The sequence below is a fragment of the Myotis lucifugus genome, unplaced genomic scaffold (assembly GCF_000147115.1).
Source record: "Myotis lucifugus unplaced genomic scaffold, Myoluc2.0 scaffold_862, whole genome shotgun sequence".
NCBI lineage: Eukaryota > Metazoa > Chordata > Mammalia > Chiroptera > Vespertilionidae > Myotis > Myotis lucifugus.
The window spans coordinates 22,258-46,783 of record NW_005871910.1 but is presented as its reverse complement, the minus strand read 5'-3'; the positions used below and the strand labels follow the sequence as shown (position 1 = coordinate 46,783).

General features: G+C 52.3%; 4 protein-coding genes across 4 annotated transcripts in view; all 4 read right to left on the bottom strand.

Moving 5' to 3' along the window:
- Positions 1 to 3,099, bottom strand: part of LOC111824061 (leukocyte immunoglobulin-like receptor subfamily A member 6) — a 17,203-nt gene extending 14,104 nt beyond the window's left edge. The window contains exon 1 of the mRNA XM_023747406.1: positions 3,063 to 3,099. Within this exon, the coding sequence (XP_023603174.1) occupies positions 3,063 to 3,099 (37 nt within the window). The remainder of the gene's footprint in view (positions 1 to 3,062) is intronic.
- Positions 3,100 to 6,870: 3,771 nt separating this feature from the next.
- On the bottom strand, positions 6,871 to 14,028 carry LOC102438489 (leukocyte immunoglobulin-like receptor subfamily A member 6). The gene is made up of 11 exons (XM_023747405.1): positions 13,995 to 14,028; positions 13,780 to 13,815; positions 13,332 to 13,616; positions 12,884 to 13,186; positions 12,377 to 12,673; positions 11,820 to 12,122; positions 11,494 to 11,544; positions 10,060 to 10,176; positions 9,292 to 9,410; positions 8,188 to 8,262; positions 6,871 to 6,984 (listed from the first exon to the last, which is right to left on the bottom strand). Exons 1-11 carry the CDS (start codon positions 14,026 to 14,028, stop codon positions 6,871 to 6,873), a joined length of 1,734 nt encoding a protein of 577 aa, XP_023603173.1.
- A 7,659-nt stretch (positions 14,029 to 21,687) lies between these two features.
- LOC102438177 (leukocyte immunoglobulin-like receptor subfamily A member 6) lies at positions 21,688 to 23,024 on the bottom strand. The gene is made up of 3 exons (XM_023747404.1): positions 22,970 to 23,024; positions 22,180 to 22,455; positions 21,688 to 22,034 (listed from the first exon to the last, which is right to left on the bottom strand). The coding sequence occupies exons 1-3, from the start codon at positions 23,022 to 23,024 to the stop codon at positions 21,688 to 21,690; spliced, it is 678 nt and encodes a 225-aa protein (XP_023603172.1).
- A 335-nt stretch (positions 23,025 to 23,359) lies between these two features.
- LOC111824060 (leukocyte immunoglobulin-like receptor subfamily A member 5) overlaps positions 23,360 to 24,526 on the bottom strand; it is a 12,860-nt gene continuing 11,693 nt past the window's right edge. Inside the window, exons 2-3 of the mRNA XM_023747403.1 lie at positions 23,896 to 24,171; positions 23,360 to 23,748 (exon numbers count right to left, since the gene is read on the bottom strand). Of these exons, the coding sequence (XP_023603171.1) occupies positions 23,360 to 23,748; positions 23,896 to 24,171 (665 nt within the window). The remainder of the gene's footprint in view (positions 23,749 to 23,895; positions 24,172 to 24,526) is intronic.

Below are 24,526 nucleotides of genomic sequence, written 5' to 3'. Positions count from 1 at the left end.
ACCTGTGACCTTCGGTGGTCAGGCTGATGCTTGCCTGCAGGAGCCAATGGGGCTGTATCCAAGTTTGCTGACCCCAAGAGGAGCAGGAGGCCTGGAGGATGTTACAAAACTGTCAATCACCCACAGAGGCAACCAGCACTGGCCTCAAGGCCTGGGTGTGTGCTGCTGCTTCTCCCTATCACTTCCTCTCTCTGACATTCTTGTCTCTGTGAGCAGATCTCCTGCTCTCCATCCCTCTCCATCAAACCTTCAGAATCCTTCCTGCCTCCTCACCACCTCGTCCCCCAGACAGTACCTCTTTGTCTAATGGTGTTTATTCCATCTCTATGCTTTGGGTAGAAGAGCACTTTGGAGGCCAATCCCAGGTTGTAATCTAAGACCTGGGGACAGGTTTATTGAACTTCTATTTTGAGCCAGTCTCTTCTCCTCTCCCTCTTCACCTGTTGGGCAAAATTGTGAAACCTCACCTCTGAGGTTGTTATGAGGATCAGCAGTGTCTGAGACATGAAGGAGCCCAATCTGGTGTCATTTTCTTTTTTTTTTAATTTTTTTTATTGATTTCAGAGAGAAAGGGAGAGGGGAAGATAGAAACATCAATGATGAGAGAGAATCATTGATCGGGTGCCTCCTGCAATCCACACATTGGGGATGGAGCCCACAACCCAAGCATGTGCCCTTGACCAGGAATCGAAGCATGGCCATTTGGCTCATATGTCAATGCTCAACCACTGAGCCATGTTGGCCGGAAATCTGGTGTCATTTTCTGACCTGATGAAGGCATGTGTGTGAGAGACGTTTGCTGGGAAGGGCTGTTTGGAAGTCACATGTGTGTCCCCCAAGCCTACAAGTTGAATCCGAAGCTGTAGCGCATCCTTGGTTGAATGGCGGATGAGTGCAGACTAAAGGATGCAGGGATGGTGGGCCTCAGCCGGGATCCTAGACTCAGCCCAAGTCAGGAGTGAAGGTGGAAATTTCATCAGTGGGTTGGTCTGTAAGCACTAAAGCACTTAGGGCACCTCTGACCCAGTGGGAGTCCCGCTTCCATAAAACTCCTTGGACACCATTGGGGCAACCTCCAAGGTATAAGGGAGCTGTAGGGAACCATGCGAGTTGCACTTGCATTTATTTTTATTAAAGCAACAGTCACATAACATACAATTGAGCCTTTTGAAATATGAAAATCACAAGAATACAGTAAACACACAATGTCTCAATGACAACGACTATCTAGTTCCAAGAAGTGTTTAAACTCCCCACCCTAAAACCCACTGGGGGCCCCAGACCCCGCCTACCAGGCTTGATGAGTCACCTTGAACTCTGCTCAGAGGGAACACAGAAGACCCGGGAAGTTCTGAGTCTCTCAGGGGGTTTAATCTCCCCTCAAATATTTAAGGCTTGTGTCTTAGGGCTGCTGGGTGTCAGATGAGGATTCTGTGGGACCACAGGGATTCAAAGGTTTGCTGGTAGGTGACAGGAGGGATGGTTGTGGCAGAGGGAGATGTTGGGGCCCAGGCTAGGTGAGGAGCAGCCAAGGTCACATGGGGAGATGGCAGCACCCACACTTCACTTTCCATCCTGATCCCCAGGACCCACTGAGAATTGGACACCCACAACCACAGTGTCAGGCCTGCAGAGAGGTAAGTGAGGGTCTGAGTGGGGAGGTGGTGGGTGTGTCCATGGGGGGCGGGGGCTGAGTCATGCAGAGGACTCAGTTACCTCTGATTTGGACACATCTTTTCCCTGTGTGTCTCCAAGTGTAAAGGAGCGATCACTGTCCAGAGTTTAGATTTCTTGTCAGTTCTGGTCCTGACCTCCTGGGAGAGGGGGCACCACAGGGAAGCCCCCAGGACGTGATGTTATGGGGCCTGTCCCCTCTGTCTCAGTGACGGTGACACTGTACAGGGAGGGACAGGCAGGACAAGGGTCCGGGCACCCAGGTCCTGTCCCTCAGCTCAGAGGAGGGAACAGGGTGGATCAGCCCTGGTTCAACTCCCACCTCTGCTGCTCCTGCTGTGGGGCTGGGGGGTGAGGGACAGTGCAAAAGTTATGACCTGAGAAGTGGGGCATCTGACAGCACAGGGCCCAGGAAGAAGGCTCCTGTCTCCCCAGGTCCTCACTCACACCCTCATGTCATGATTCTCAGGAGCGGATGACACCCTCCGCCCATCACCAAACAACTCAGCCCCCAAGATCGGTGAGTAGGAGAAACCCTTAGTTATGGGGCTGGGCTTAGAGGGTCATGTCCTGTCAAGGGGAGGTGGGTGCTCTGGGTGGATATTCAGGGTCCTGGCCTCTGTGACCTGTTTTTCAAATTCCCAGCCTCCCACCCCCAAGACTACACTGTGGGGAATCTCATCCAGTTGGGCGTGGCTGGCTTGGTCCTGGTGGCGCTCGGGGTGCTGCTCTTTCAGGCTTGAAACAGCCAGAGACGGACCCAGGATGCAGCCAGGAGGTGAACCCAGAGGGAACAATGCACCGTTCAGAGTGGGGGAGCCTTGGAGCCCATCTGAGGACCCCAGGAGGCGCTGAAGGCAAGTCGGGACTATGCCTTGGGAGAACTGCCTGCTGATTTTTCTAATGGAATGAACATGGTTTGGTGCAGGAAATGTCCAAGTGCTCCCTGGACCAGCTTTTTCCGCTATTAAATGTGAGATTCCAGTTTCCTCTCCATGTCTTAGTTGACTTTCGGTAACGACCCCCCACTTCTTTCCTCACCCCTGTGATTTGAAGGAACATCCCACGTGGCAGGTGTGGGTCCCCACATCTAACACCTCATCCTCTCCTCCACTTTTTTAAAAAAAATTACACTTACTGGGGTGACGTTGTTTAAGCAATTGTACAAGTTTCAAGTGTACAATTCTATTGTACAATATCTGTCTATTTTTACGTGATACCATGTTATTTACTTTTTATCTCCGCGTGACCAGATGAACATTATTGAGTCCTTTCTTCGGTTCAGAGGACTTTGCCTGGATTCAGTAACTAAACAAATTGGCAAAATCAGATACAAACCTAGAAAAGAGAGATCCAAAATGATGCCTATGCCCCTCTCTGGACCTCACATCCCTTCCCGTCTTCATCGGATGTCAACTGTGCCATTTCCCCAATAATGATATCACTTGGATTCAACAAAGGCTGGCAGGGGAGGGCAGTTAGGGGCCAATCAGCTCAGCAGGAGAGGGAAGTTAGGGGGTGATCAGACCAGCAGGCAGGCAAGTGGTTAGGAGCCAGCAGCCCCAGATTGTGAGAGGGATGTCTGACTGCTGGATTGGGCCTAAACCGGCAGTTGGACATCCCCCGAGAGGTCCTGGATTGGAGAAGGTGCAGGCAAGGCTGTGGGACCCCCCCCCCCCATGCACAAATTTTGTGCACTGGGCCTCTAGTATAAATATAAGACACTGATTTTGACTCATAAACAATAAATGATTTCAACTAAAATAACAAAAAGCAGACCTTGTAGGTTATCTTTTCCTCTAGAAATGCAGAATCCAACTGTCCTCTCTGCATTTTGTTTGGGAGGAGAGTGAAGAATATGCAACTGGCACGAGGCCTAATAGATACTAGCTGCTATAAAAGAGATGTCATATTTCTCCTGAAGATTGCTTCAGATTATTCACTATTTTTCTACATTAGCTTGGCCAGGGGCTGTTGAAAGCTATAAATGGAATAACTGACATGACTTTCCAATGGCAGCAAATTATGTGGAAGTCCTTATGTGACTGTAGAGCTTAGGAAAAATAAATGTGGTACTTTAAGACGTGAGGTGTGGTCAGTGACGTGGTTCATGTCAAAACCTCCGCACCTGCTATTTTTAGGGTGAAAGGGCTGGTCCTCTTCCTGTGAGGCGGGCACCTTGTGAACAGTACCCATGTGGTGTGGAGACACTGCCCACCACATCCTGGACCTTCTCCGCTTTGCTCAGCCCTTGCCTCCTGTTCAACAGAAGCTCCGTGTTCCCCAAGTCCTCAGCCGCAGGAAGTGCAGGTCAACAGAGACATCTCACAGGAGCCGAAACTGCGCTCAGTGTTTCTGAATGTTTGCTCCTCGGGCAACGACAAGAAGGCTCACTGTCCAGGATGCAGGAAGTGCACACACCTCCTTGTGTGATGCGGTGAAGGTGGAGGAGGAAGGAGGAAGGTTGTTGACATCCATAAACCATGGGCACACATATCTTTATGAATAAATGCTTTCATCTTTTTCCCATCGACAACCAGAGGAGGGGTTGCATTGGCATTCTTTATTGTCTTTAACATACCCTCCCCCTTAAAGATAACACTGCATCTTGAGCTTCGCTTTAGCAGCTGAAGAATAAATCGCCAAGAACCCTGCTATAGAGATCATCAGCCTGCAGACTGAAGGGTCCCGGGTTTGATTCTGGTCAAGGGCACATGCCCAGGATGCAGGCTTAATCCCCAGTATGGGGCATGCAGGAGGCAACCAATCAATGATTCTCTCTCATCATTGATATTTCTATCTCTCTCTCCCGGCCCCTTCCTCTCTGAAATCAATAAAAATATATTTTTTAAAAAGAACTCTGCTATAGCACCTTCCACGGGTCATTTAGCACTTTTCCTGATGGATGAGCAGCACCAACCCGACACCTCAAAATAAATTCAAAGTTGTCGTCAGAGAGTCCGCAAGTCAGGACAGTTCTCCTGGTTTCAGGAGGTTGTGCTGATTCACAACAGCTCTAATCTTGACCAGCAACATGCATGCCTATCTATCAGGTTTTCCTTAAGACCATGGACCACCACCCTCTCCCCTAATTATCTCTCACTTTGTATGTTAATCCTGGGAGGGTGGAAGCGAATTCAGCACCGGGATGTGGACAGCTCCACCCCCCACCTTCTGCTGGGCATGCATATATGTAGCTTATCCTATGTTCCTTGAATTTTATATAAAAGGGAAATATAAACATGAGTCTATGCTGTACATATGATTTATGACAGGGTTAGGGTTAGGCTTAGGCTTAGGGGTTGTTCTTCTTCAAGGACAGTAACACCCACAATTAAATGTAAGTTGTTGCAGAACCACATCCTGCATGGGTGAATGGTCAGACCTCCACAAAAGGCCTGGGGTGGGGCAGGAACTAGGTGGAGGGGGGGGGGCAATTGGGAGTAAAGTGGGGGACATCTGTAATGCTCTCAACAATGAAGATAATTAATTAATAAATATTTTTTAAAAATTTAATTTCTGCCTTTAGCAAGGCCATATGCAAAGATTTACTCATCACCTTCTACCAGTATTTATACCAGTCACCAGAAATACCTAATTGACAAAGACTCATTTCCTGCATTTGGAAACCTCAGATTAGCAGCCTTTGAGCATTCAAAGGTTCATGTTGCAATTAATGTAAGTACAAAGGAGAGGAGAGAAAAAATATTAGAACAACTGGGCCCAGGACTAGACTGTGGTGAGGGAACGGTGGCTATTTGAGGAGGTGAAATCCTAAGGGACAGGGGGAACATTCTACAAAGAAAAAAACATCCAGATACCATAACAGACATAGGGACTCTCTGAAGGGGGAAGATGAGAGAAAGCGAGGTGGAAACAGATCACACTGGCACTGTCCACCATGCAAGGGGATTGGGTATGTCATCAAGACAAGAGGGAAATATAGAAATGGACTGCGCTGGTGAGGTTGTTTATGAAGATCATGTGCACCATGTATTACAAGTGAATGACAAATATGCAATGTTTCTGCCCTAACCGTTTGGCTCAGTGGATAGAGCGTTGGCCTGCAGACTGAAGGTTCTCAGTTTCGATTCTGGTCAAGGGCATGTACCTTGGTTGCAGGCACATCCCCAGTGGGAGGTATGCAGGAGGCAGCTGATCGATGTTTCTCTCCCATTGATGTTTCTAGCTCTCTATCACTCTCTCTTCCTCTCTGTAAAAAATCAATAAAATTTATTTTTAAAAATGCAATTTCTGACCAAAAAAATGTAAACAATGATTAAACCCCAATATCCTGTGTCATCTGAGGAAGACAGGAAGTATTGTGGGGTCCAGAGTGGATGTGAGGCATCATTTTAAATTTCTCTTTCCTAGGTTTGTATCTAATTCTGCCCACTTAGTTAATTTCTTTAAATATATTTTTATTAATTTCAGAGAGGAAGGAAGAGGGAGAGAGATAGAAATATCAATGATGAGAGAGAATCATTGATCAGCTGCCTCGTGCACACCTCCTACTAGGAATTAAGCCCACAAGTCAGGCATGTGCCCTGACCAGAATTGAACCATCACCTCCTGGTTCATAGGATGACACTCAACCACTGAGCCACACTGCCCGAGTTATTTAGTTACTGAATTCAGGTGAAGTCCTGTGAACTGAAGAGAAGACTCAACAACGCCCATCTGATCATGTGGTGATAAAAAGTAAATAACATGGTAACCCATAAAAAATATATAGATGTTGTACTATAGAATTGTACATTCAAAACTTGTGCAATTTATTAAACAAGGTTCACCACAATAAATGTAATTTTCTAAGCAGAAATAACAGTGAAGGAGAGCATGTGGTATTAGATGTGAGGACCCACACCTGCCATGTGGGATGGACCCTCAAGTCACAGGGGTGAGGAAAGAAGAGGAAGGTCATCACAGAAAGTCAACCAAGACACAGAGAGAAAATACACATTTAACGGAGGAAGAAGCTTGTACAGGGAGCCCACAGACATTTTTGTGCACCCAAACCATGTTGATTCCACTAGAAAAATCAGCAGGTAGTTCTACAAACTCAGGGGCCCTCACACCCACTCCGGACCCCACAATACTTCCTGTCTTCCTCTGAGTCTCTTCCACCACATCCTGAGACATTTAGATGGGTTCCAAGGTGACCCCTCTCTGAACTGTGCATTGTTCCCTCTCTGTTCACACCCTGGCAACATTGTGGGTCCTTCTCTGGCTGTTTCGAGCCAGAAATAGCAGCACCCCGAGCATCACCAGGAGCAAGGCAACCACACCCATCCGGATGGGACTGTTCTTCTTCAAGGACAGTAACACGCACAATTAAATGTAAATTGTTGCAGAACCACATCCTGTATGGTTGAATGGTCAGACCTTCACAAAAGGCCTGGGGTGGGGCAGGAACCGGGTGGAGGGGGGCACATCCCCACAGTTTAGTCGTGGGGGTGGGAGACTAAGAATTGTAGGTAAACAGGTCACAGAGGGCAGGGCAGACCAAAATCACCTGAGGGCCCTGGTTGCCCACCCAGGGCACCCACCTCCCCTTGACATGACATGACCCTCTGGGCCCAGTCCCATTAGAGAGGCTCTTGCATATCCAGCCATCTAGGATTCAATGCAATCTTTTTTTTCTAAGTTTTTTTTGGTTTATTTTTATTGTTGACAATATTACAGATGTCTGTTATTTCCCTCCACTTCCCCCTCCACCCAGCCCCCACTACAGGCCTTTAATTCTTGATATAATAGCTTAGGACATTGAATATTTAAGGCTTTTCCTTTTTCCAATATATTTATTCACAGTTTTCAGTTTTCTTATTTCATAGGTCTGCTATCTATCTACATAAAAGCCTAAGTGACTGTTATGACCAAACAACCGGAATGACTGGATGACCACCCAGTTGCTATGATGCGCACTGACCCAGACCTTGCTGCTGGAGCCCTGATGGCCTTGAATCTTGTTCACCCGCACCCCGGACCCAGAGAGGAGGGAGGAGGGGGCCCGATTCCTGGTGGAATTGGCCGTTGGTTAGCTTGCTGCTGGGGCCAACCTCCCGCGGTTCCTTCCCCCCCCCTCCAGCAAGCTGCCCACCCCCCATGTCCTCAAATGCTGCCTAGGCTGAGGGACTCTACCCATGCAAGAATTCATGCACCAGGCCACTAGCTTACATTATAATATAGTTTAAAATATTCACTTATTTTTGGTTCACACATTTATTATTGATAATTCAGTTGCTTTATTTGCAAAAGGTAGAGATACAGGTTATCTTTGACTATAAACCTGGAGACTCTCAGAGGCCCCAGGAGCTTTGGGTGTTCCACATCAGGCTTCCAGCCTGGGGCACTAGCCGAGTGTCCATGGGGCAGCCTTCTGGCCTTTCCAGGTATATGCACGTCCCCTTCCTGAAATGTGAGGTCTGGGTCCTTCCTGGGCTAGTGGATGGACAGAGAAGCATACACAATGTGCTCATCTGGGAGCTCATCAGATGTGGAGAAACGGGGTACAGTTGTCTTCTCATTGAGGGCCAGGAGGTTCAACTGGGCGTAGGTCACATACTCTGGGGTATCACGTGCAGCAGTCTGGAGCAGGGGGAGAGAGAGGGATGAAACATGGTGGGGGTTGGGGAAAACCTAGAGGTCTGGAGAGGACCGAACCCACCTGACTGTCCATCTGTCTGTCCTCTTCTGCTTGTCTGCCCCTTGTGTCCAGCAATCCCCCCAACAGAGGTGAAAGAGAGGTGGCCATTTGCTGCCTGAGTCTTGGTCTGGAGCGGTTCACCTGGGTGTACGTCACTCCCTGGGGGCCTTCATCCTGCCGGTTCTGCTGGAGACAGTGAGACAGCACAGTGACTCCTTGATTCCACAGTAGAAATCCTCCTGTCAATTATCCTCATGTTGCCAGAGAGATGATTTACACTTTAAATAGATCAGGTCCTTCTCCTGGTGGAATCTGCAGGGACTTCCCGAGCCTTGGGGCCTCTGGATGCTTCTATGGTTCTGACTCTTATCCTAACACGCTCTCTCTTGCTCACTGGGCTCCAGCCTCATGGCCCGTCCTCCTGAAGAGGCATGTTCTGTCTCAGGACCTTTACACCTGCTCTTTCTCTACCCCGCCCCCCGACCATACACTATATCCCCTCCTCTTGCTTTATGTTTATTCATAACACTTTGCTCTCTTAGACACTGTCTGCATATTGTTTCCCTCATCTACATGTGAGCTCGAGGCGTGTGGAGACAATGTGGCTCAGGGCTGCACAATGGTCCATAAAAGAAGCCAATAAACAGCCCTGTCACATCTGCTGGGTGAATGAATGAAGGGCATCCTGGTCACCTGTGGGTGAGTCACTTATTCCTGCCTCCTCCTGAGACCCGGGGCTGCACAAGGTCAGACAGAGGATGAGGGGCCAGCAAAGGGGGCCAGGTAAGGGGGGCCACGAGGTCACAAGGAAACCAGGAGGAGTGAGTCACAGCAGGACGACCTGGGGGCCCAGAAGGGAGGTCAGTGTGGACGCTGCTGAGAAGCAGGTGAGGTGGGACAGGGAAGGGTCCATTGGATTAAACTGGGCAACAGAAGGTCCTTGGTGGCCTGGACAGGAGCAGGGGTCTCACCCGAGGATCCAGCTCCACGCTCTCCCCAGGCTGCAGGTCCTTCACAGAAGCATCTGCTGGGGCAGAACGGGGGTGTGTCTCCTGGCAGGTCCCCAGGATCTCAGGGCTGCAGACCCCGCCTGCTCCCAGATGGGCCACTAACCCAGGGTGAGGTGCAGAGCCAGGTCACTCAGTGTGGATCTCAGTCCTTCTCATCCCCCACCCCCAGCCTCCCAGCCCATCTCCTCCCCGATCATCCCCTGAAATCCCTGTCTCCCCTCCCCCAGGGCAGCTGTCTCTTCCTCTCACAAAGAGCCTCTTCTTGGGCGTCCAAAGCTGGGCTGGTGCTGTGGGAGGAGAGAGGAGTGTGAGGGGCAGAGCTGGGCCATGGGTAGTAGAGGTCTCGGGTATTTGTGGCAGGAATTACCTGTTCTGTGGGCCTCTGTCCTTGCCTTTGGGGTGTGTGGTTCCTGCAGGAGGTTGGACATGAGCTCCTCTCAGGGCTGGTCCAGAGGGACAGAATCAGCCCTGGGAGATAGGACCCCTCCCCCTGTGATTCCACAGGTAAAAGGGAAAATGTAACACACACGTGTGCATATGTTTCATGAGATTCAAAACGATGAAAGATGACCTTGTACTTGTGGTGAGATTGTTTTCTTTCTATATTTCCTGATTTCAAAATCTCAAGAAATCCTTTTCTCAGCTGACCTTCTCCATCTATTTGGTTTTCCTGTGGCAGGTGCTCTGAGCCCCCGTTCTGTGAAGCAGGTTACCCCATTCTCTACTCACGTGAAGTCCTGTCTTTGCTCTGACATCGGTTTCGGAGAAGGAGGAACAGAAGGACAGAGAGCAGCAGGAACAGGGCTACAAAGACCCCGATCAAGATGTACAGTTCCCATATGGGACCTAGGACATGAGGACATCATGAATGAGCCAATGATAACATTTAATGAGCACCTACTGTGTGTGAGGCACATGCTGGGGCCTTTCCTTTATCTCCTCTCACTACACAGCAGTTATGCACCAGGGATTTCTGACCCCACCACCCACTTCACTGAGTCTCAGAGAGGTTAATCACATTTCCCAGGTCACCCAGCCTGGACGGGGAGGGGCTGGGACTGGAACCCGGGAATGTGGGTTCCCTGTGCTGTCTTCACACTGCCCACCACCAACCTCCCAGGTGGACAGCAGCTCTTGCTCTGGGCTCCTCCTCTGCAGGGGCCTATCCAAGTCTCATCTGGAGCTGAGGGTCCTTCCTCATTACCCGCCCCCACCACAGCAGGGACAGGAGGGGCAGTGTGGGCTGGACTGTGGGTCTCTCCCCCATCCTTCCCCACCCTGCTGGCCCTGACGCCCCTTGGGAAGGCCGGGCTGGGCTGGGTGCTCTGCCTTCCTGAGCTCTGTGAGGCCCTTATGTCACCTCATCTCCCAGCAGCCTGTGAGCAGGATGGGACCAGGGATGAGCAGACAGGAACCCGACACTCAGAGGAGAGAAGGGACCGCCCAGCCCCACAGCAGGAGCAGCAGAGCCAGGAGCTGAACTAGGGCTGATGCACCCTGTTCCCTCCTCTGTGCTGAGCATGAGCTGAGGGGTAGGACTGGCTGCCCGAAACCTTGTCCTGCCTGTCCCTCCCTGTACAGTGTCACCGTCACTGAGACAGAGGGGACAGGGTCCATAACATCACGTCCTGAGGGCTTCCCTGTGAGGCCCCTCTCCCAGGAGGTCAGGGCCAGAACTGACAGGAAATCTAAGCTCTGGACAAGGATTCTCTCCTTTCACACTTGGAGATACTGAGGCCCAGACAGGGGAAGGGCATGTCCAAGTCAGCGAATCCAGAGGGGCCTGAACCCCTTATAGCTCAGCCCCTGTCTGCAAGGAGGCACCCACCACCTCCCCACAGAGCCCCTCACTTACCCATCTCCGTGCCTGGCCCTGTGGGTGGGAAAGACTGATCCTCAGAGCCTCCTGAATTGAGGATGGGGCAGGAGGGGTGGTGGCGGTCATCTCCCCACATGAGCTCAGCTCCTCCTCGCCCAGCCTGTGCCCCAACATCCCTCTCTGCCATGACTGACCCACCCATCACTGCCTCAGACCCTGGGACTCCCCGCCCCCCTGGGACACAAGCCAGTCCTTGAGAATCTGGGTCACTCGAACCCCTGACAGACTGTCAGGACTTGCTGGGTGGGCTGTGCTCCTTCGGAGCAGAGCTCCCCGGGACTCACCAGCTGTGGAGGTGGGCGTTGTGGGTGGGGGGCTGGGGCCTCCAGAAGGTTCTGGAAATGAGGACAGGAAGAGGGTGAGAGGCTTGGGCTGAGCCTGGACTGATTTCACACAGACACCCTCTTACATCTGTGCTCTGACCCTTGAGACCAACCCACTGCTTCAGTATCCAGGTGAGGGGAAGAAAGTGGACGGGGTGGGAGGCCTCTAAGGAATAGAAATCCTAGGGGTGACCATCCCGAGAAGCCCTCCCTCCCTTACAGCCCATAATCCTTCTGGGTTAGGACACTGATCTGACAGCTCAGAAGACAGGGTCAGGGGCCCTCACCTGAGACCAGGAGCTCCAGGGGCTCACTGGGGAGTGACAGCAGGAAGGGGGAGGTGCTGTGTGAGCTGTAGCACCTGTAGGTGCCCCCGTGGGCTGAGGTCACAGGGCTCATGGAGAACTCTGCCTGGTACTGCTGAGCTCCGGGCTTTGATCTCAGACGCAGGGGATGATCAGCTGCCCCCTCCTTGGACAGAAGGAAAGTGTCCATCCAGCCTTGGGACTGACACAGCAGGGTCACGTTCTCTCCTGAGGCCACTCCAGGGCCTGGCCGCACCGATAGGAAGGGTCTGTCAGGCAGGTGTCCTAGGGGGAAGGAGGGAGGGTGAGGGCTGCCTGCCCACCTTGTTCTGACATGAAAGTCACCAGGCCTCTCTCTGAGGACCGGTCTCTCTGTCTGTCTCTGTGTCTCTGAATCTCCCCTCTGCCCTTCCACCCCCTCCCTCTCTCTGTCTCCCTCCCTCCCTGGGCTCTGCACTGTCATTCTGGCCTCACCCCCTGAGACCCCCAGCAGGGCCTGTGCAGAGTCTGGTCCCTGACTGAACCCACTGGCTCCTCACCTGCCACCAGGATGTCCAGGGGGTCACTGGGGGCCGACCACTCAGAGGAGAGGTTGTATGCACCGTAGCATCTGTACCGGCCCCCATGGGAGCTGCTCACAGTGTCCAGGGGGAAGTGGGCCTGAGAGAGCCCAGCCTGGGGCTGCAGGACAAGGCTCTGGGGGAGGTCCTGTCCCCCCTCCTTGTGCAGAGCGAATCTGTCATAGTCCACATCAGAGTGACACTGCAGGGTCAGGCTCTGTCCAGAGGCCACGATGGGGCCCTGCTGGCTCAGGAGGGAGGGCTTGCCAGACTCACCTGGGGAGACCAGACATGAATTACAGGGGCTGCTCCTCCCATAAACCCCTTCTCCTATCCTGGCCCACAGGTCTCACTGTCTCTCACCCAGTCTCTGGCCCAGGTGCCCTGTAGCCACCTCACCATCTCCCCTGGGGCTACACTCACAGCGAAGATGCCAATTATGTATCGAGTCCCTCAATCCTTTGATGAGACAATAATGGGACTTACCTGGAACCAGGAGCTCCAGGGCATCACTGGGGCCGGACCACACATTGGGTCTGTTTCTGTAGCAGCCGTAGCATCTGAACCTCCACCTCTGTGTGGGGGTCACGGGGCCCACAGGGAACAGGGCCTGGGACTGCCCACTGGGCTGTGGCTGTGAGTCCAGGGCCCCGGAGAGCCTGTGATCTCCTTCCTCAGTCAGAATGAACCTGTCAAATCCCTCCCCTGCGCCACACTGGAGGGTCACATTCCATCCTGAGGTCACGACAGGGCTGGGCAGGGCTGAGAGGCTGGGTTTGCTGAAGGCTCCTAGAAGAGGAGGAGGCAGCATGTTAAATGGGCTCAAACCTCCTTCATGTCCTTCAGGGCAGGTCTGTGAGAGGGAGACACCCTGAGAGCAGACCCCCTTCCTGAGGGCAGAGCTTGAGGCTGGGACCCCTGAGTGTCCTCTCACCTGTCACCACCAGCTCCAGGGGGTCACTGCGCTCTGACTGGCCACTGGGACTGAGAAAGTAACAGCGATATCTCCCTGCATCAGGCTTTGTCATGGATTTGATGGAGAACTTGGCTCTGTCCCCGGGATCCAGTGTCTTCTGTTGGTTCCAGGATGCTGTGCTTCCCTCTTTATACAGATGGTACCCCTCAGCCCTTGGGGTCCCCTGACACCAGATGGTCACGGAGCTCCCCCACGTGATCACAGGACCTGGATCAGCCCAGATGCTGGGTTTGGGGAGGGTCCCTAAAAGGAAACCAGAGGCTGCTTTACAAAGATCTTCCCACCCTCATCACCAGCTCAGCCTAAGACACTCTCATTTTATCACCTCACCCCAGCATCTCTGTGCTCCGTCCTGAGCCTCAGGGGTGAAGTAAGAGGAGGGACATGGAGCCTGGGGAGGACTCACCTGCCTGCACACGGGTCCTCTGGTCCAGACTCAGCCCTGGAAGAGAGTCCCTGTGAGAGATTTGCACCCGGACGTCTTAGCTGGCTCCCTTACCCTCAGGGCTACGTCCACTTGAATTGCTTGAGCCTGACAGTCCCCATGAACAAGGGGGTGTAGCCGCTCTGTCCCTCCTCCAGCTCTCCCTCCTGCCTTCCCTCCCCATGTCCACAACTGACCGAGGCAGAGAAGAGCGGAGAGGATGGACGTCATGGCGTCTGCTCTAGGGCTCCTGCTCTGCAGATGGAGGAGGCCTGGGCCTGACGGACAGAGATGTACAGGATGTGGTGGGTCCGGAGCTGCTTCCGCCTTCTGGGTTTTCACAGCTGTGGACCCACAGCCAAGGGAGGACCCCGCCCTGGGCCTGGCTCTGCATCTCCCCCGGATGAGGGCCGAGGGGGAGACACGTTCTCAGGTCTCACCTGATCCTCGGGGTCTCTTGTGTCTGATGGTCTGACTCCTGCTCTGATAGGGCGAGACCCAGGTTCTGGTCCTGATCCGCCCCTGAGAGTCTCGCTCTGAACAGCCTAATGGGTCCTGCCACCACAGCTCTTGAGGGAACTCATTAATAATAGACTCTGCTGAGCAGTTTCCCAGTAGCCTCAGCATTTCCAAGACTTTCCCAGGTTCAAGGGTCCTGGTCGGTTCCCATCCCTGCCAACCCTTCATGTTTCTGGCCTTTTTAATTTTCATTATTCAGTGTAAGTATTGGTACCACCCTGTGGTTTGATGCACATTTATTTCTTCAATGACTTATAAAGCTCAGCACCTATTATTTAAAAAAAAATTTTATTTCCAATGATTTTTAGAGAAGATGGAAGGGAGAGAAGGAAAGAGAGAGAGAAAAAGATGAGAGAGAGAGAGAGAGAGAGAGAGAGAGAGAGAGAGAGAGAGAAACATCGATGTCAGAGAGGTAACAATTTGTTGCATCCCACATGAGAGATGAGGAGTAAACCTGCAACCAAGGCACATGCCCTTCACCGGGAAGCAAACCTGTGACCCTCCGGTGGTCAGGCTGATGCTCTAACCACTGAAAAACACCAGCCAAGGCCAGCTCATCACCTTTATGTAATGTCACTGCACCTTTGCATGTCAATATCAGTTGCTTGATAAAGGTGTTTGCTTGCTTTTCTATTGCTCTCTGCTGCCACATTATGGATCTGTAATATTTCTTAGGTGATCTGAGGGCCAGTCCGTGGTCTCATTTTGCCATCGCTATTATCCTCTTCCCTGTCTCTCTGGGTCTATGAGGAACAGAAGTTCTTCATGTTAGTGATTCCACTGTGTCCATTTCCCCCTAAGTTCGTGTTCTTGTGTCCACGTGAAAAAAAATTCTCAAGTTAATAAGATAGTTTGGTAAAAGAAATAGTAATTGATTTATTTTTCTTGTTTAGATCTGTCACCCATCCTGCATTGCTTATTGCAAATGCTGTGAGGCAGGTAAGATGTTCACTGTGTCCTAGAGACTCACCCACTGGCCCAGGACCTAGCAATGGAAAGACCATGACATCCCCACTGAATCATCCAGGTGCCTCCACACATGGGGTCTGACCTGAAGTCTTCCTTCTGCTCCTTTGGACGAGGTGTCTCTACTTTGAAATTTCTCAAACCTCCACCATCTCCATCTGCATTGAATGGCTGCTTTCATTTCCTCCATATATCAGTCGAGAAGAATTCTCACCATCTTTGTGGGGCAGGTGTTGGTATTGCTGAGAAGTCAAGGGAGGAAGTGCCCTGCTCATGTGTCCTTCAACCATTCAGGATGTGGTAGCGCCACAAGTGATATTCAATGTGTCTGTGTGTGGTGCTGCCTTAGAACAGGACTCCCATGAATGTTGTTCTTGTCTGAGTCCTGAAGAGTCTCCACAGTTTGAAGAGGAGAGTGACACTCGGCATCAAAGGTGCTCTGAAGGGGCAGAAATGACTCAGATGATTTTCCCCCAGGACATGGAGAGATCCCACTGCTCCCAGAGACAAAAAGTCAAGTGGAACCTCTGTGACACGTAGGACCTGCGTCCCAGGGCAAGGAAAAGGCGCTGAGCTGCCCTGTGGGAACCGATAAATCTTTCACAGCCCCCAGGCTCCTCCCTCCCCCACCCCTGGGCTCACTGTCCTGAGGGCCCCTTGGTGTCCTCAGTCAACAATGCAGGGAGGAAGGTCACCTTCACACCCTCCAAGGCAGCCGTCACATTCACCACCTTCCTGAGCTCTGAGCTTCACACCCTCATTCCCTTCTCCAGTTCACCCTCCTCATCTTCCCTGTCCACTCCCTTTTAGAAGCTGTTTATGCTTAAAACCTTCCATGGTCCTCACTGTCTTCAGGTTGAATCCACACTCTTCCTTCTGAATTCAAGGTTGTTCATGATCATCCAGATGTGATGCTCCAACCTCAGCTCTCACCTCTGCTTCCCTCAGCCAAATGAGTATAGCTGCCCATGAACACATACACATTCACATACACACATGCATATTCATACACACACTCACACATATGCTCACACACACACTCACAAGCACACACGGTTTTTCATTTCATAGGTTTGATGTGTAATAGTTACATTATCATTTAATCTAAAACATTCACTACTGCTTTGATTCACACATTGATTATTGCAAAGTCTGTTGCTTTATTTCTGATATGTAGGGAATACATTTTGGAAATAAGTACATGTTGTTTCGGTCTAGGAGGTATGGAGTGGAGGTGGCTCTGTTCAGATGGGCTCAGGTGGCACCGTGAGGAGGCACAATGTGGTCCTAACCCAGGTTGAGTGTGTCAGGGAGGGGAGGAGGTTCACTGGGATGAGTTTGGTTGGAGGAGGCAGTGGCGTCACTGAGACTAGAGTGTAGCTCAGCCTGATCACCAGCAGCATAGACTGTAGGGTAGAGATCCCTGGCTGTTTCTGGAGTCAGGGAAGACCTATGGACAGGCTTTTGTGCAGTGGATGTTTAGTAACAGGTACTTTGGAGCCATGAGAATGAAACAGTTGAGCCCACAGTGAGGGTCTGGAGGAGGCCAGAAGGCGGCTGATGTGGTCACCCCAAGGAGTTGTCCTGGGTCTTCATCTGAGCTTGTCTTTGGGAAGAAATTGGTCACAGAAAGAGAACAGAGATTCAGATCGCTGGGATTGGTTCAGGGTAAGATCGGGAGAGAGGGGAGAATGGAGGGTTCCTCCTCTCTCCACCTTGGGTGGCTGCAGGAGCCAATAGGGCTGTGCCAAGGTTGCTGACCCCAAGAGGAGCAGGAGGCCTGGGGGATGTTACAAAACTGTCAATCACCCATAGAGACAACCAGCACTGCCCTCCAGGCCTGGGTGTGTGCTGCTGCTTCTCCCTATCACTTCCTCTCTCTGGCTTCCTTATCTCTGTGAGCAGAGCCCCTGCTCTCCATCCCTCTCCATCAAACCTTCAGAGTCCTTTCTGCCTCCTCACCACCACTTGTCCCCCAGACAGTACCTCTTTGTCTTATGCTGTTTATTCCATCTTTACGCGTTGGGTAGAAGAGCACTTTGGAGGCCAATCCCAGGTTGTAATCTAAGACCTGGGGACACATTTATTGAACTTCTATTTTGAGCCAGTCTCTTCTCCTCTACCTCTTTGCCTGTTGGGCAAAATTGTGAGCCCTCACCTCTGAGGTTGTTATGAGGATCGGCAGTGCCTGAGAAATGAAGGGCCCCAATCTGGTGTCGTTTTTTCCTTTTTTAAAAAATTTTTTATTGATTTCAGAGAGGAAGGGAGAGGGGGAGATGGAAACATCAATGATGAGAGAGAATCATTGATCAGGCGCCACCTGCAATCCACACATTGGGGAAGGAGCCCACAACCCAGGCATGTGCTCCTGACTGGGAATCGAGGCATGACCTCTTGGCTCATTGGTTAACTCTCAACCACTGAGTCATGCTGAATGAAAATCTGGTGTCATTTTCTGACCTGATGAAAGCATGTGTATGAGAGACGTGTGGAAGGAAGGGCTGTTTGGAAGTCACGTGTGTGTCCCCCAAGCCTACAAGGTAAATCAGAAGCTGCAGTGCATTTTTGGTTGAATGGCAGATGAGCGCAGACAAAAGGATGCCAGGATGGTGGGTCTCATCATGGATCCTAGACTCAGCCCATGTCAAGAGTGAAGGTGGAAATTTCATCAGTGGGTTGGTCTAAGCACTAAGGCACTTAGGGCACTTCTGACCTGGTGGGAGTCCTGCTCCCATAAAACTCCACGGACATAAGTGGGGCAACCTCCAAGGTATAAGGCAGCTGTAGGAAACTATGCGAGTTTCACTTGCATTTATTTTTATTAAAGCAACAGTCACATAACATACAATTAAGCCTTTTAAAATATGAAAATCACAAGAATACAGTAAATACACAATGTCTCAATGACAACGTCTATCTAGTTTTAAGAAGTTTTTAAACTCCCCACTGCCCCCCCCCCCCCCCCAGCCACACACACACACAAAAACAACAACACCAAGCAGTCCATCTCCCATCTGCCCTGCAGGTCAGCCCCTGACAAACCAATCTAACTTCTATTTCTATGGGTTTCCTCCTCCTGGACATTTCACTTAAATGGAATCACACAAAACCTGATCTTTTGTGTCTGCTTTCTGTCACTGAGCTGCATTATTTTGACATTCGCCCACATTGTACCAGGTACCCCTCCTTTGTTCTTTATGGTTTAAAAAAATCCCAGGGTTGAGAAGATACCTCATTTTGTTGGGATGGATGTGGCCCAGCATGAAGACATATAGATGTGAATCCAAACCAGCCATGTGGGACAGACTCTCATGTCACAGGGTGAGACCAGAAGGGCAGTGGAGGAGAGTCAGTGAGGTCAGGAAGGGAGGGACAGCAACTCAGGTGGATGGAGGAGGACATGACCCACGTTCTCCTGCACCCAGACCTCACCTACCACGTCTACTCCCCATGGACATTCTCAACAGACAGTTTCCCCAACTATGGTCCTGACTTTCTTTAGGCACCTCCTGGGATCCTCAGATGGCCTCCAAGACTCCCCCACTCTGAACGATGCGTTGTTGCCTCTGTGGTCACATCCTGGTTGCATCGCAGGCCCTTCTGGTGTCATTTCGAGCCTGAAATAACAGCACCCCAAGCACCACCAGGATCAAGCCAGATACGCCCATCCGGGTGAGATTCTCCACTGTGTAGTCTTGGCGATAGAAAAATAAGATTTGTGGGTAAAGAAGTCTCAGAGGTCAGGGTAGACCCTAATGTCCAGGATTTTGATGTTCAACTTGGGCTCCCACCTCCCCTTGACATCTGTGTCCCTCTGATGTCTGAACTCTGCACCTGCTCTGAGTCACCTTGATCAGAGTTAGCTGTGCCCAAGAACTGAGGATGAGTACGAAATGGTCTCAATTCAGAAATAACTAAGAGCTGGAACTTCTGTGGTTCAGGCTGAGACCCAAGACCCCATGAGCTTATTCCCCTACAGCTGAGAGATCCCACATTTTCAACAGCGGGGGACCCAGGTTCCATGGAGGAGGGGTGAGTGTCAGGGGCTCCTGAATTTCAGGAGCACGAGGGGTGAAAGTCTGGGCTGGGTCTCCTTCCCCCCACCCTACCCAGGCCCCTCCTCTTATGGGTCTATAATTTTCATTGTCACCTGAAGTTGTTCATCTATTGATTCTTTTATTAACTCATTTATTATACAATAATGAATACCTACAATCGTCGATATATTTTCCAGATGAAAAATATAGGTGGGTGGATGCTAATCATGTGATTTTTTTAATCTCAAAAGACAACAGAGTTTACAACCAAGGAAGTACAATTATGCTTCAAACTTTACGTAACGGAGAAAATCCCACTACTTTGCAATATTGAGTGAGCACCAATTGTAGGAAATTATGTCCATCTGTTACCCCATTTTTATATAAATACCAAGATGTAAACATAAATTACAGACCTCTCCTCATCAAAAAAAATGCATGCAATGATTCGAAATCCCAGCTCCCACAATTCAGAAAATGCACGTGGACGATGAACATTATTCCGTTGAGCTAATAGCCAAAGGGTTGCTACCAAGAAGCCTTTGTAATGTGTGTCATGTGGTAAGAAGTCATAGAGAAAAGGTAATTTGGGCAGATCTGTGTCCGTCAGAAAAAGAGCATTCCTATGAAACCATAATGAAACAAAACAAATTGAAACAAAGAGCCCCCATACACCAGATGGTCATGGGGCTCCCGTTGGTGACGATGGGCCCTGGGTCAGGCCAGATGGAGAGTTTGGGGACGACTCCTGGGAAGGAATCAGACCTGAAAGACCTGGCAGTGTATCTTCCTCTCATAACGTCATGAATGAGCCAAGGATGCCATTTAATGAGCACCTACTGTGTGTGAGTCTCCTGCTGGGGTCTGTCACTCATGTCCTCTCACCTCATACACCAGGGATGGCTGACCCCACCACCCACACACTGAGGCTCAGAGAGATTAATCACGTGCCCCAGGTCACCCAGCCTGGACAGGGCAGGACTGGGACTGGAACCCAGGACTGTGAGTTCCCTGTGTTGTTCTCACGCTGCCCCCCAGGGGGACACCAGCTTCCTGCTCTGGGCTCCTCCTCTGCAGGGGCCTGTCCACGTCTCATTTGGAGCTGAGGGTCCTTCCTCATTACCCGCCCCCAGCACAACAGGGACAGGAGGGACAGGGTGTGGTGTGGACTTTGAGTCTCTCTGGGTTCCATCTCAACCTGGGAGGCCCAGATGCACCATGGGGAAGGTCAGGCTGGACTGGGGGCTCTGCCCTCCTGAGCTCTGTGAGGCCCTTATGTCACCTCATCTCCCAGCAGCCTGTGAGCAGGATGGGACCAGGGATGAGCAGACAGGAACCCGACACTCAGAGGAGAGAAGGGACCGGCCAGCCCCACAGCAGGAGCAGCAGAGCCAGGAGCTGAAACAGGGCTGATCCACCCTGTTCCCTCCTCTGAGCTGAGCCTGAGCTGAGGAGTAGGACTAGGCGCACGGACCCTTGTCCTGCCTGTCCCTCCCTGTACAGTGTCACCGTCACTGAGACAGAGGGGACAGGCCCCATAACATCACGCCCTGAAAGCTTCCCTGGGAAGCCCCTCTCCCAGGAGGTCAGGGTTAGAACTGTCAGGAAATCTAAGCTCTCAACAACGATTCTTTCCTTTCACACTTGGAGACACTGAGGCGCAGACAGAGGAAGGACGTGTCCAAGTCAGCAAATCCAGAGGGGCCTGAACCCCTTATAGCTCAGCCCCTGTCCGCAAGGAGGCACCCACCACCTCCCCATAGAGCCCCTCACTTACCCATCTCCATGCCTGACACTGTGGGTGGGAGAGTCCAATCCTCAGAGCCTCCTGAAATGAGGATGGGGCAGGAGGGGTGGGGGTTGTCATCTCCCCACATGACCTCAGTTCCCACTCCACCAGCCTGTGCCCCCACATCCCTCTCTACCATGACCACCCCACCCATCACCTGCCTCAAACCCTGGGACACAAGCCCGTCCTTGAGGATCTGGGTCACTCAATCCCCTGACAGACTCTCAGGACTTGCTGGGTGGGCTGTGCTCCCTCTGAGCAGAGCTCCCCGGGACTCACCAGCTATGGAGGTGGGCCCTATGGGTGGGGGCCTGGGGCCTCCAGAGGGTCCTGGAAATGAGGATAGAAAGGGGTGAGGCTGGGCTCACTCTGGAGTCTCCAAATCACTCCGTCGCTTCTCCTACATCTGCTCGGTGACCCCGAAGATACTCCCCCCGCCCACTTAACCACTTCCCAATCCAGTTCATGGGTAGGAGTCAGCAAAAGTGAGAGCGTCTCTGAGGGAAGATCTCTCCTGGTTGACCAACACTCAGATCCTCACTCTCCTCCTACCTCAGATGTCTCCTGAGGGCGGGACCCTCAGCTGCCTGTGCTCAGAGAGGCTGGGATCAGGGGCCGCTCACCTGAGACCAGTAGATGCAGGGGGTCACTAGGGTGAGACCACTCCTGGGGATGCTTCTCAAAATAGTCATAGCATCTGAACGTCCACCTGTGGCTGGGGGTCACGAGGCCCACAGGGAACAGGGCCTGGGACCACCCACTGGGCTCTGGCTGTGAGTCCAGGGTCCAGGAGAGCCTGTGATCTCCTTCCTTAGTCAGAAGGAACCTCTCAAACACCTCCCTTGAGCCACAGTGGAGGGTCACGTTCCCTCCTGAGGGCACGACAGGGCTGAGCAGGGCTGAGAGGCTGGGTTTGCTGTAGACTCCTAGGGGAGGAGGGGGCAGCATGTTAAATGGGCTCACAGCTCCCTCACGTCCACCAGGACTGGGTTGTGAGAGGGAGACACCCTGAGAGCAGACCCCCTTCCTGAGGGCAGAACCTGAGGCTGGGACCCCTGAGTGTCCTCTCACCTGTCACCACCAGCTCCAGAGGGTCACTGCGCCCTGACCAGCCAGTGTGGCTGAGGTAGTTACAGGTATATCTCTCTGCATACTTTCCCGTAATGAGGAACTTGGCCCTGTCTCCAGGCTCCAGCGATTCCTGTCTGTCCAAGTACCGAGGACTGCCGTCTGCATACAGCCGGTACTCCTGAGCCTCCAGGATCCCCCGACACCAGATGGTCACATTGCTCCCCCAGGGGATCACAGGGCCTGGCTCAGCCCAGATGGTGGGTTTGTGGAGGGTCCCTAAAAGGAAACCAGAGGCTGCTTTACAAAGACTTTCCCCCACCCTCATCCCCCAGCTCAGCCCAAGACCCTCCCTGTACAGTGTCACCGTCACTGAGACAGAGGGGACAGGCCCCATAACATCACGTCCTGGGGGCTTCCCTGTGAGGACCCTCTCCCAGGAGCTCAGGGCCAGAACTGACAGGAAATCTAAGCTCTGGACAAGAATTCCCTCCTTTCACTTAGAGACACTGAAGCCCAGTCAGGGGTAGGTGTGTCCCAGTCAGCAAATCCAGAAGAGCCTGAACCCCTTAAGCTCCCATGGTTCAGCCCCTGTCCCAATGAAGGTACCCACCACCTCCCGAAGAATCTCACCTACCCCTCTGTGGTCCTGACTTAGAGCCTCCTGGGGATGAGGATGACAGGTGTGGGGTGGGGGTTGCCTTATCCCACTAGAGCTCAGCTCCCCCCTCCCCAGCCTGCGCCCCCACATCTCCCTCTGCCATGACCACCCCACCCATCACCTGCCTCAGACCGTGGGACTGCCAGCCCTCCTGGGACACAAGCCCGTCCTTGAGGATCTGGGTCATTCGATCCCCTAATAGAATCTCAGGACTTGCTGGGGGGGCTGTGCTCCCTCTGAGCAGAGCTCCCCGGGACTCACCAGCTGTGGAGGTGGGCCCTGTGGGTGGGGGCCTGGGGCCTCCAGAGGGTCTGGGAAATGAGGATACAAAGGGGTGAGGCTGGGGCTCACTCTGGAGTCTCCAAATCACTCTGTCGCTTCTCCTACATCTGCTCTGTGATCCCCGAAGACACTCCCACGCCCACTTAACTACTTCCCAAACCCAGTTCATGGGGAGGATTCAACAAAAGTGAGAGCATCTCTGAGGGCAGATCTCTGCTGGGTGACCAACACTCAGACCCCTCACTCTCCTCCAACCTCATATGTCTTCTGGGGGCGGGACCCTGAAATGCCTGTGCTCAGAGAGGATGGGATCAAGGGCCGCTCACCTGAGACCAGTAGATGCAGGGGGTCACTAGGGTCAGACCACTCCTGGGGATGCTTCTCAAAATTGCCATAGCATCTGAACGTCCACCTGTGACTGGAGGTCACGGGGCCCACAGGGAACAGGGCCTGGGACCACCCACTGGGCTGTCGATGTGAGTCCAGGGTCCAGGAGTCCCTGTGATCTCCTTCCTTAGTCAGAATGAACCTGTCAAATCCCTGCCCTGAGCCACAGTGGAGGGTCACATACCCTCCTGAGGTCACGACAGGGCTGGGCAGTGCTGAGAGGCTGGGTTTGCGGTAGAATCCTAGGGAGGGGGAGGAGGCAGCGTGTTAAATGGGCTCACATCTCCCTCATGTCCCCCAGGGCTGGGCTGTGAGAGGGGGACACCCTGAGAGCAGACCCCCTTCCTGAGGGCAGGGCCTGAGGCTGGGACCCCTGAGTGTCCTCTCACCTGTCACCACCAGCTCCAGGGGGTCACTGTGTTCTGACCAGCCAGTGGGGCTGAGGTAGTTACAGGTATATCTCTCTGCATACTTTCCCGTAATGAGGAACTTGGCCCTGTCTCCAGGCTCCAGGGATTGCTGTCTGTCCAAGTACCGAGGACTGCCATCTGCATACAGCCGGTACTCCTGAGCCTTCAGGGTCCCCCGACACCAGATGGTCACATTGCTCCCCCAGGGAATCACAGGGCCTGGATCAGCCCAGATGGTGGGTTTGGAGAGTTTCTCTAAAAGGAAACCAGAGGCTGCTTTACAAAGACCTTCCCCGCCTCATCCCCCAGCTCAGCCCAAGACCCTGTCATTTTATCACCTCATCCCAGCACATCTGTGCTCCCTCCTGAACCCCAGGGGTGAAGTAAGAGGAGGGACATGGAGCCTGGAGAGGACTCACCTCCCTGCACACGGGTCCTCTGGTCCAGACTCAGCCCTGGAAGAGAGTCCCTGTGAGAGATTTGCACCTGGATGTCTCAGCTAGTTCCCTTCCCATTAGGGCCCTGTCCACTGGAGCTACTTGAGCCTGAAGTTCCGCATGAAAAAGGGGGTGTAGCCACTCTGTCTCTCCTCCTGCTCCCCCTCCTGCCT

What these genes read in the sequence shown, in the direction of transcription:
- LOC102438489 (XM_023747405.1), bottom strand. Translation starts at nt 14,028, where the DNA reads ATGACGTCCATCCTCTCCGCTCTTCTCTGCCTCG. An exon ending in GAGGACCCGTGTGCAGGCAG is followed by an intron (nt 13,617 to 13,779) that starts GTGAGTCCTCCC and finishes GTTTCCTTTTAG; the next exon opens with GGACCCTCCCCAAACCCAGC. An exon ending in GCGTGGAGCTGGATCCTCGG is followed by an intron (nt 8,263 to 9,291) that starts GTGAGACCCCTG and finishes CCCCTGCTCCAG; the next exon opens with ACTGCTGCACGTGATACCCC.
- LOC102438177 (XM_023747404.1), bottom strand. Translation starts at nt 23,024, where the DNA reads ATGACCCAGATCCTCAAGGACGGGCTTGTGTCCCAGGAGGGCTGGCAG. An exon ending in GGAGGGCTGGCAGTCCCACG is followed by an intron (nt 22,456 to 22,969) that starts GTCTGAGGCAGG and finishes GTTTCCTTTTAG; the next exon opens with GGACCCTCCACAAACCCACC. An exon ending in TCTGGAGCTGGTGGTGACAG is followed by an intron (nt 22,035 to 22,179) that starts GTGAGAGGACAC and finishes CTCCTCCCCTAG; the next exon opens with GAGTCTACAGCAAACCCAGC.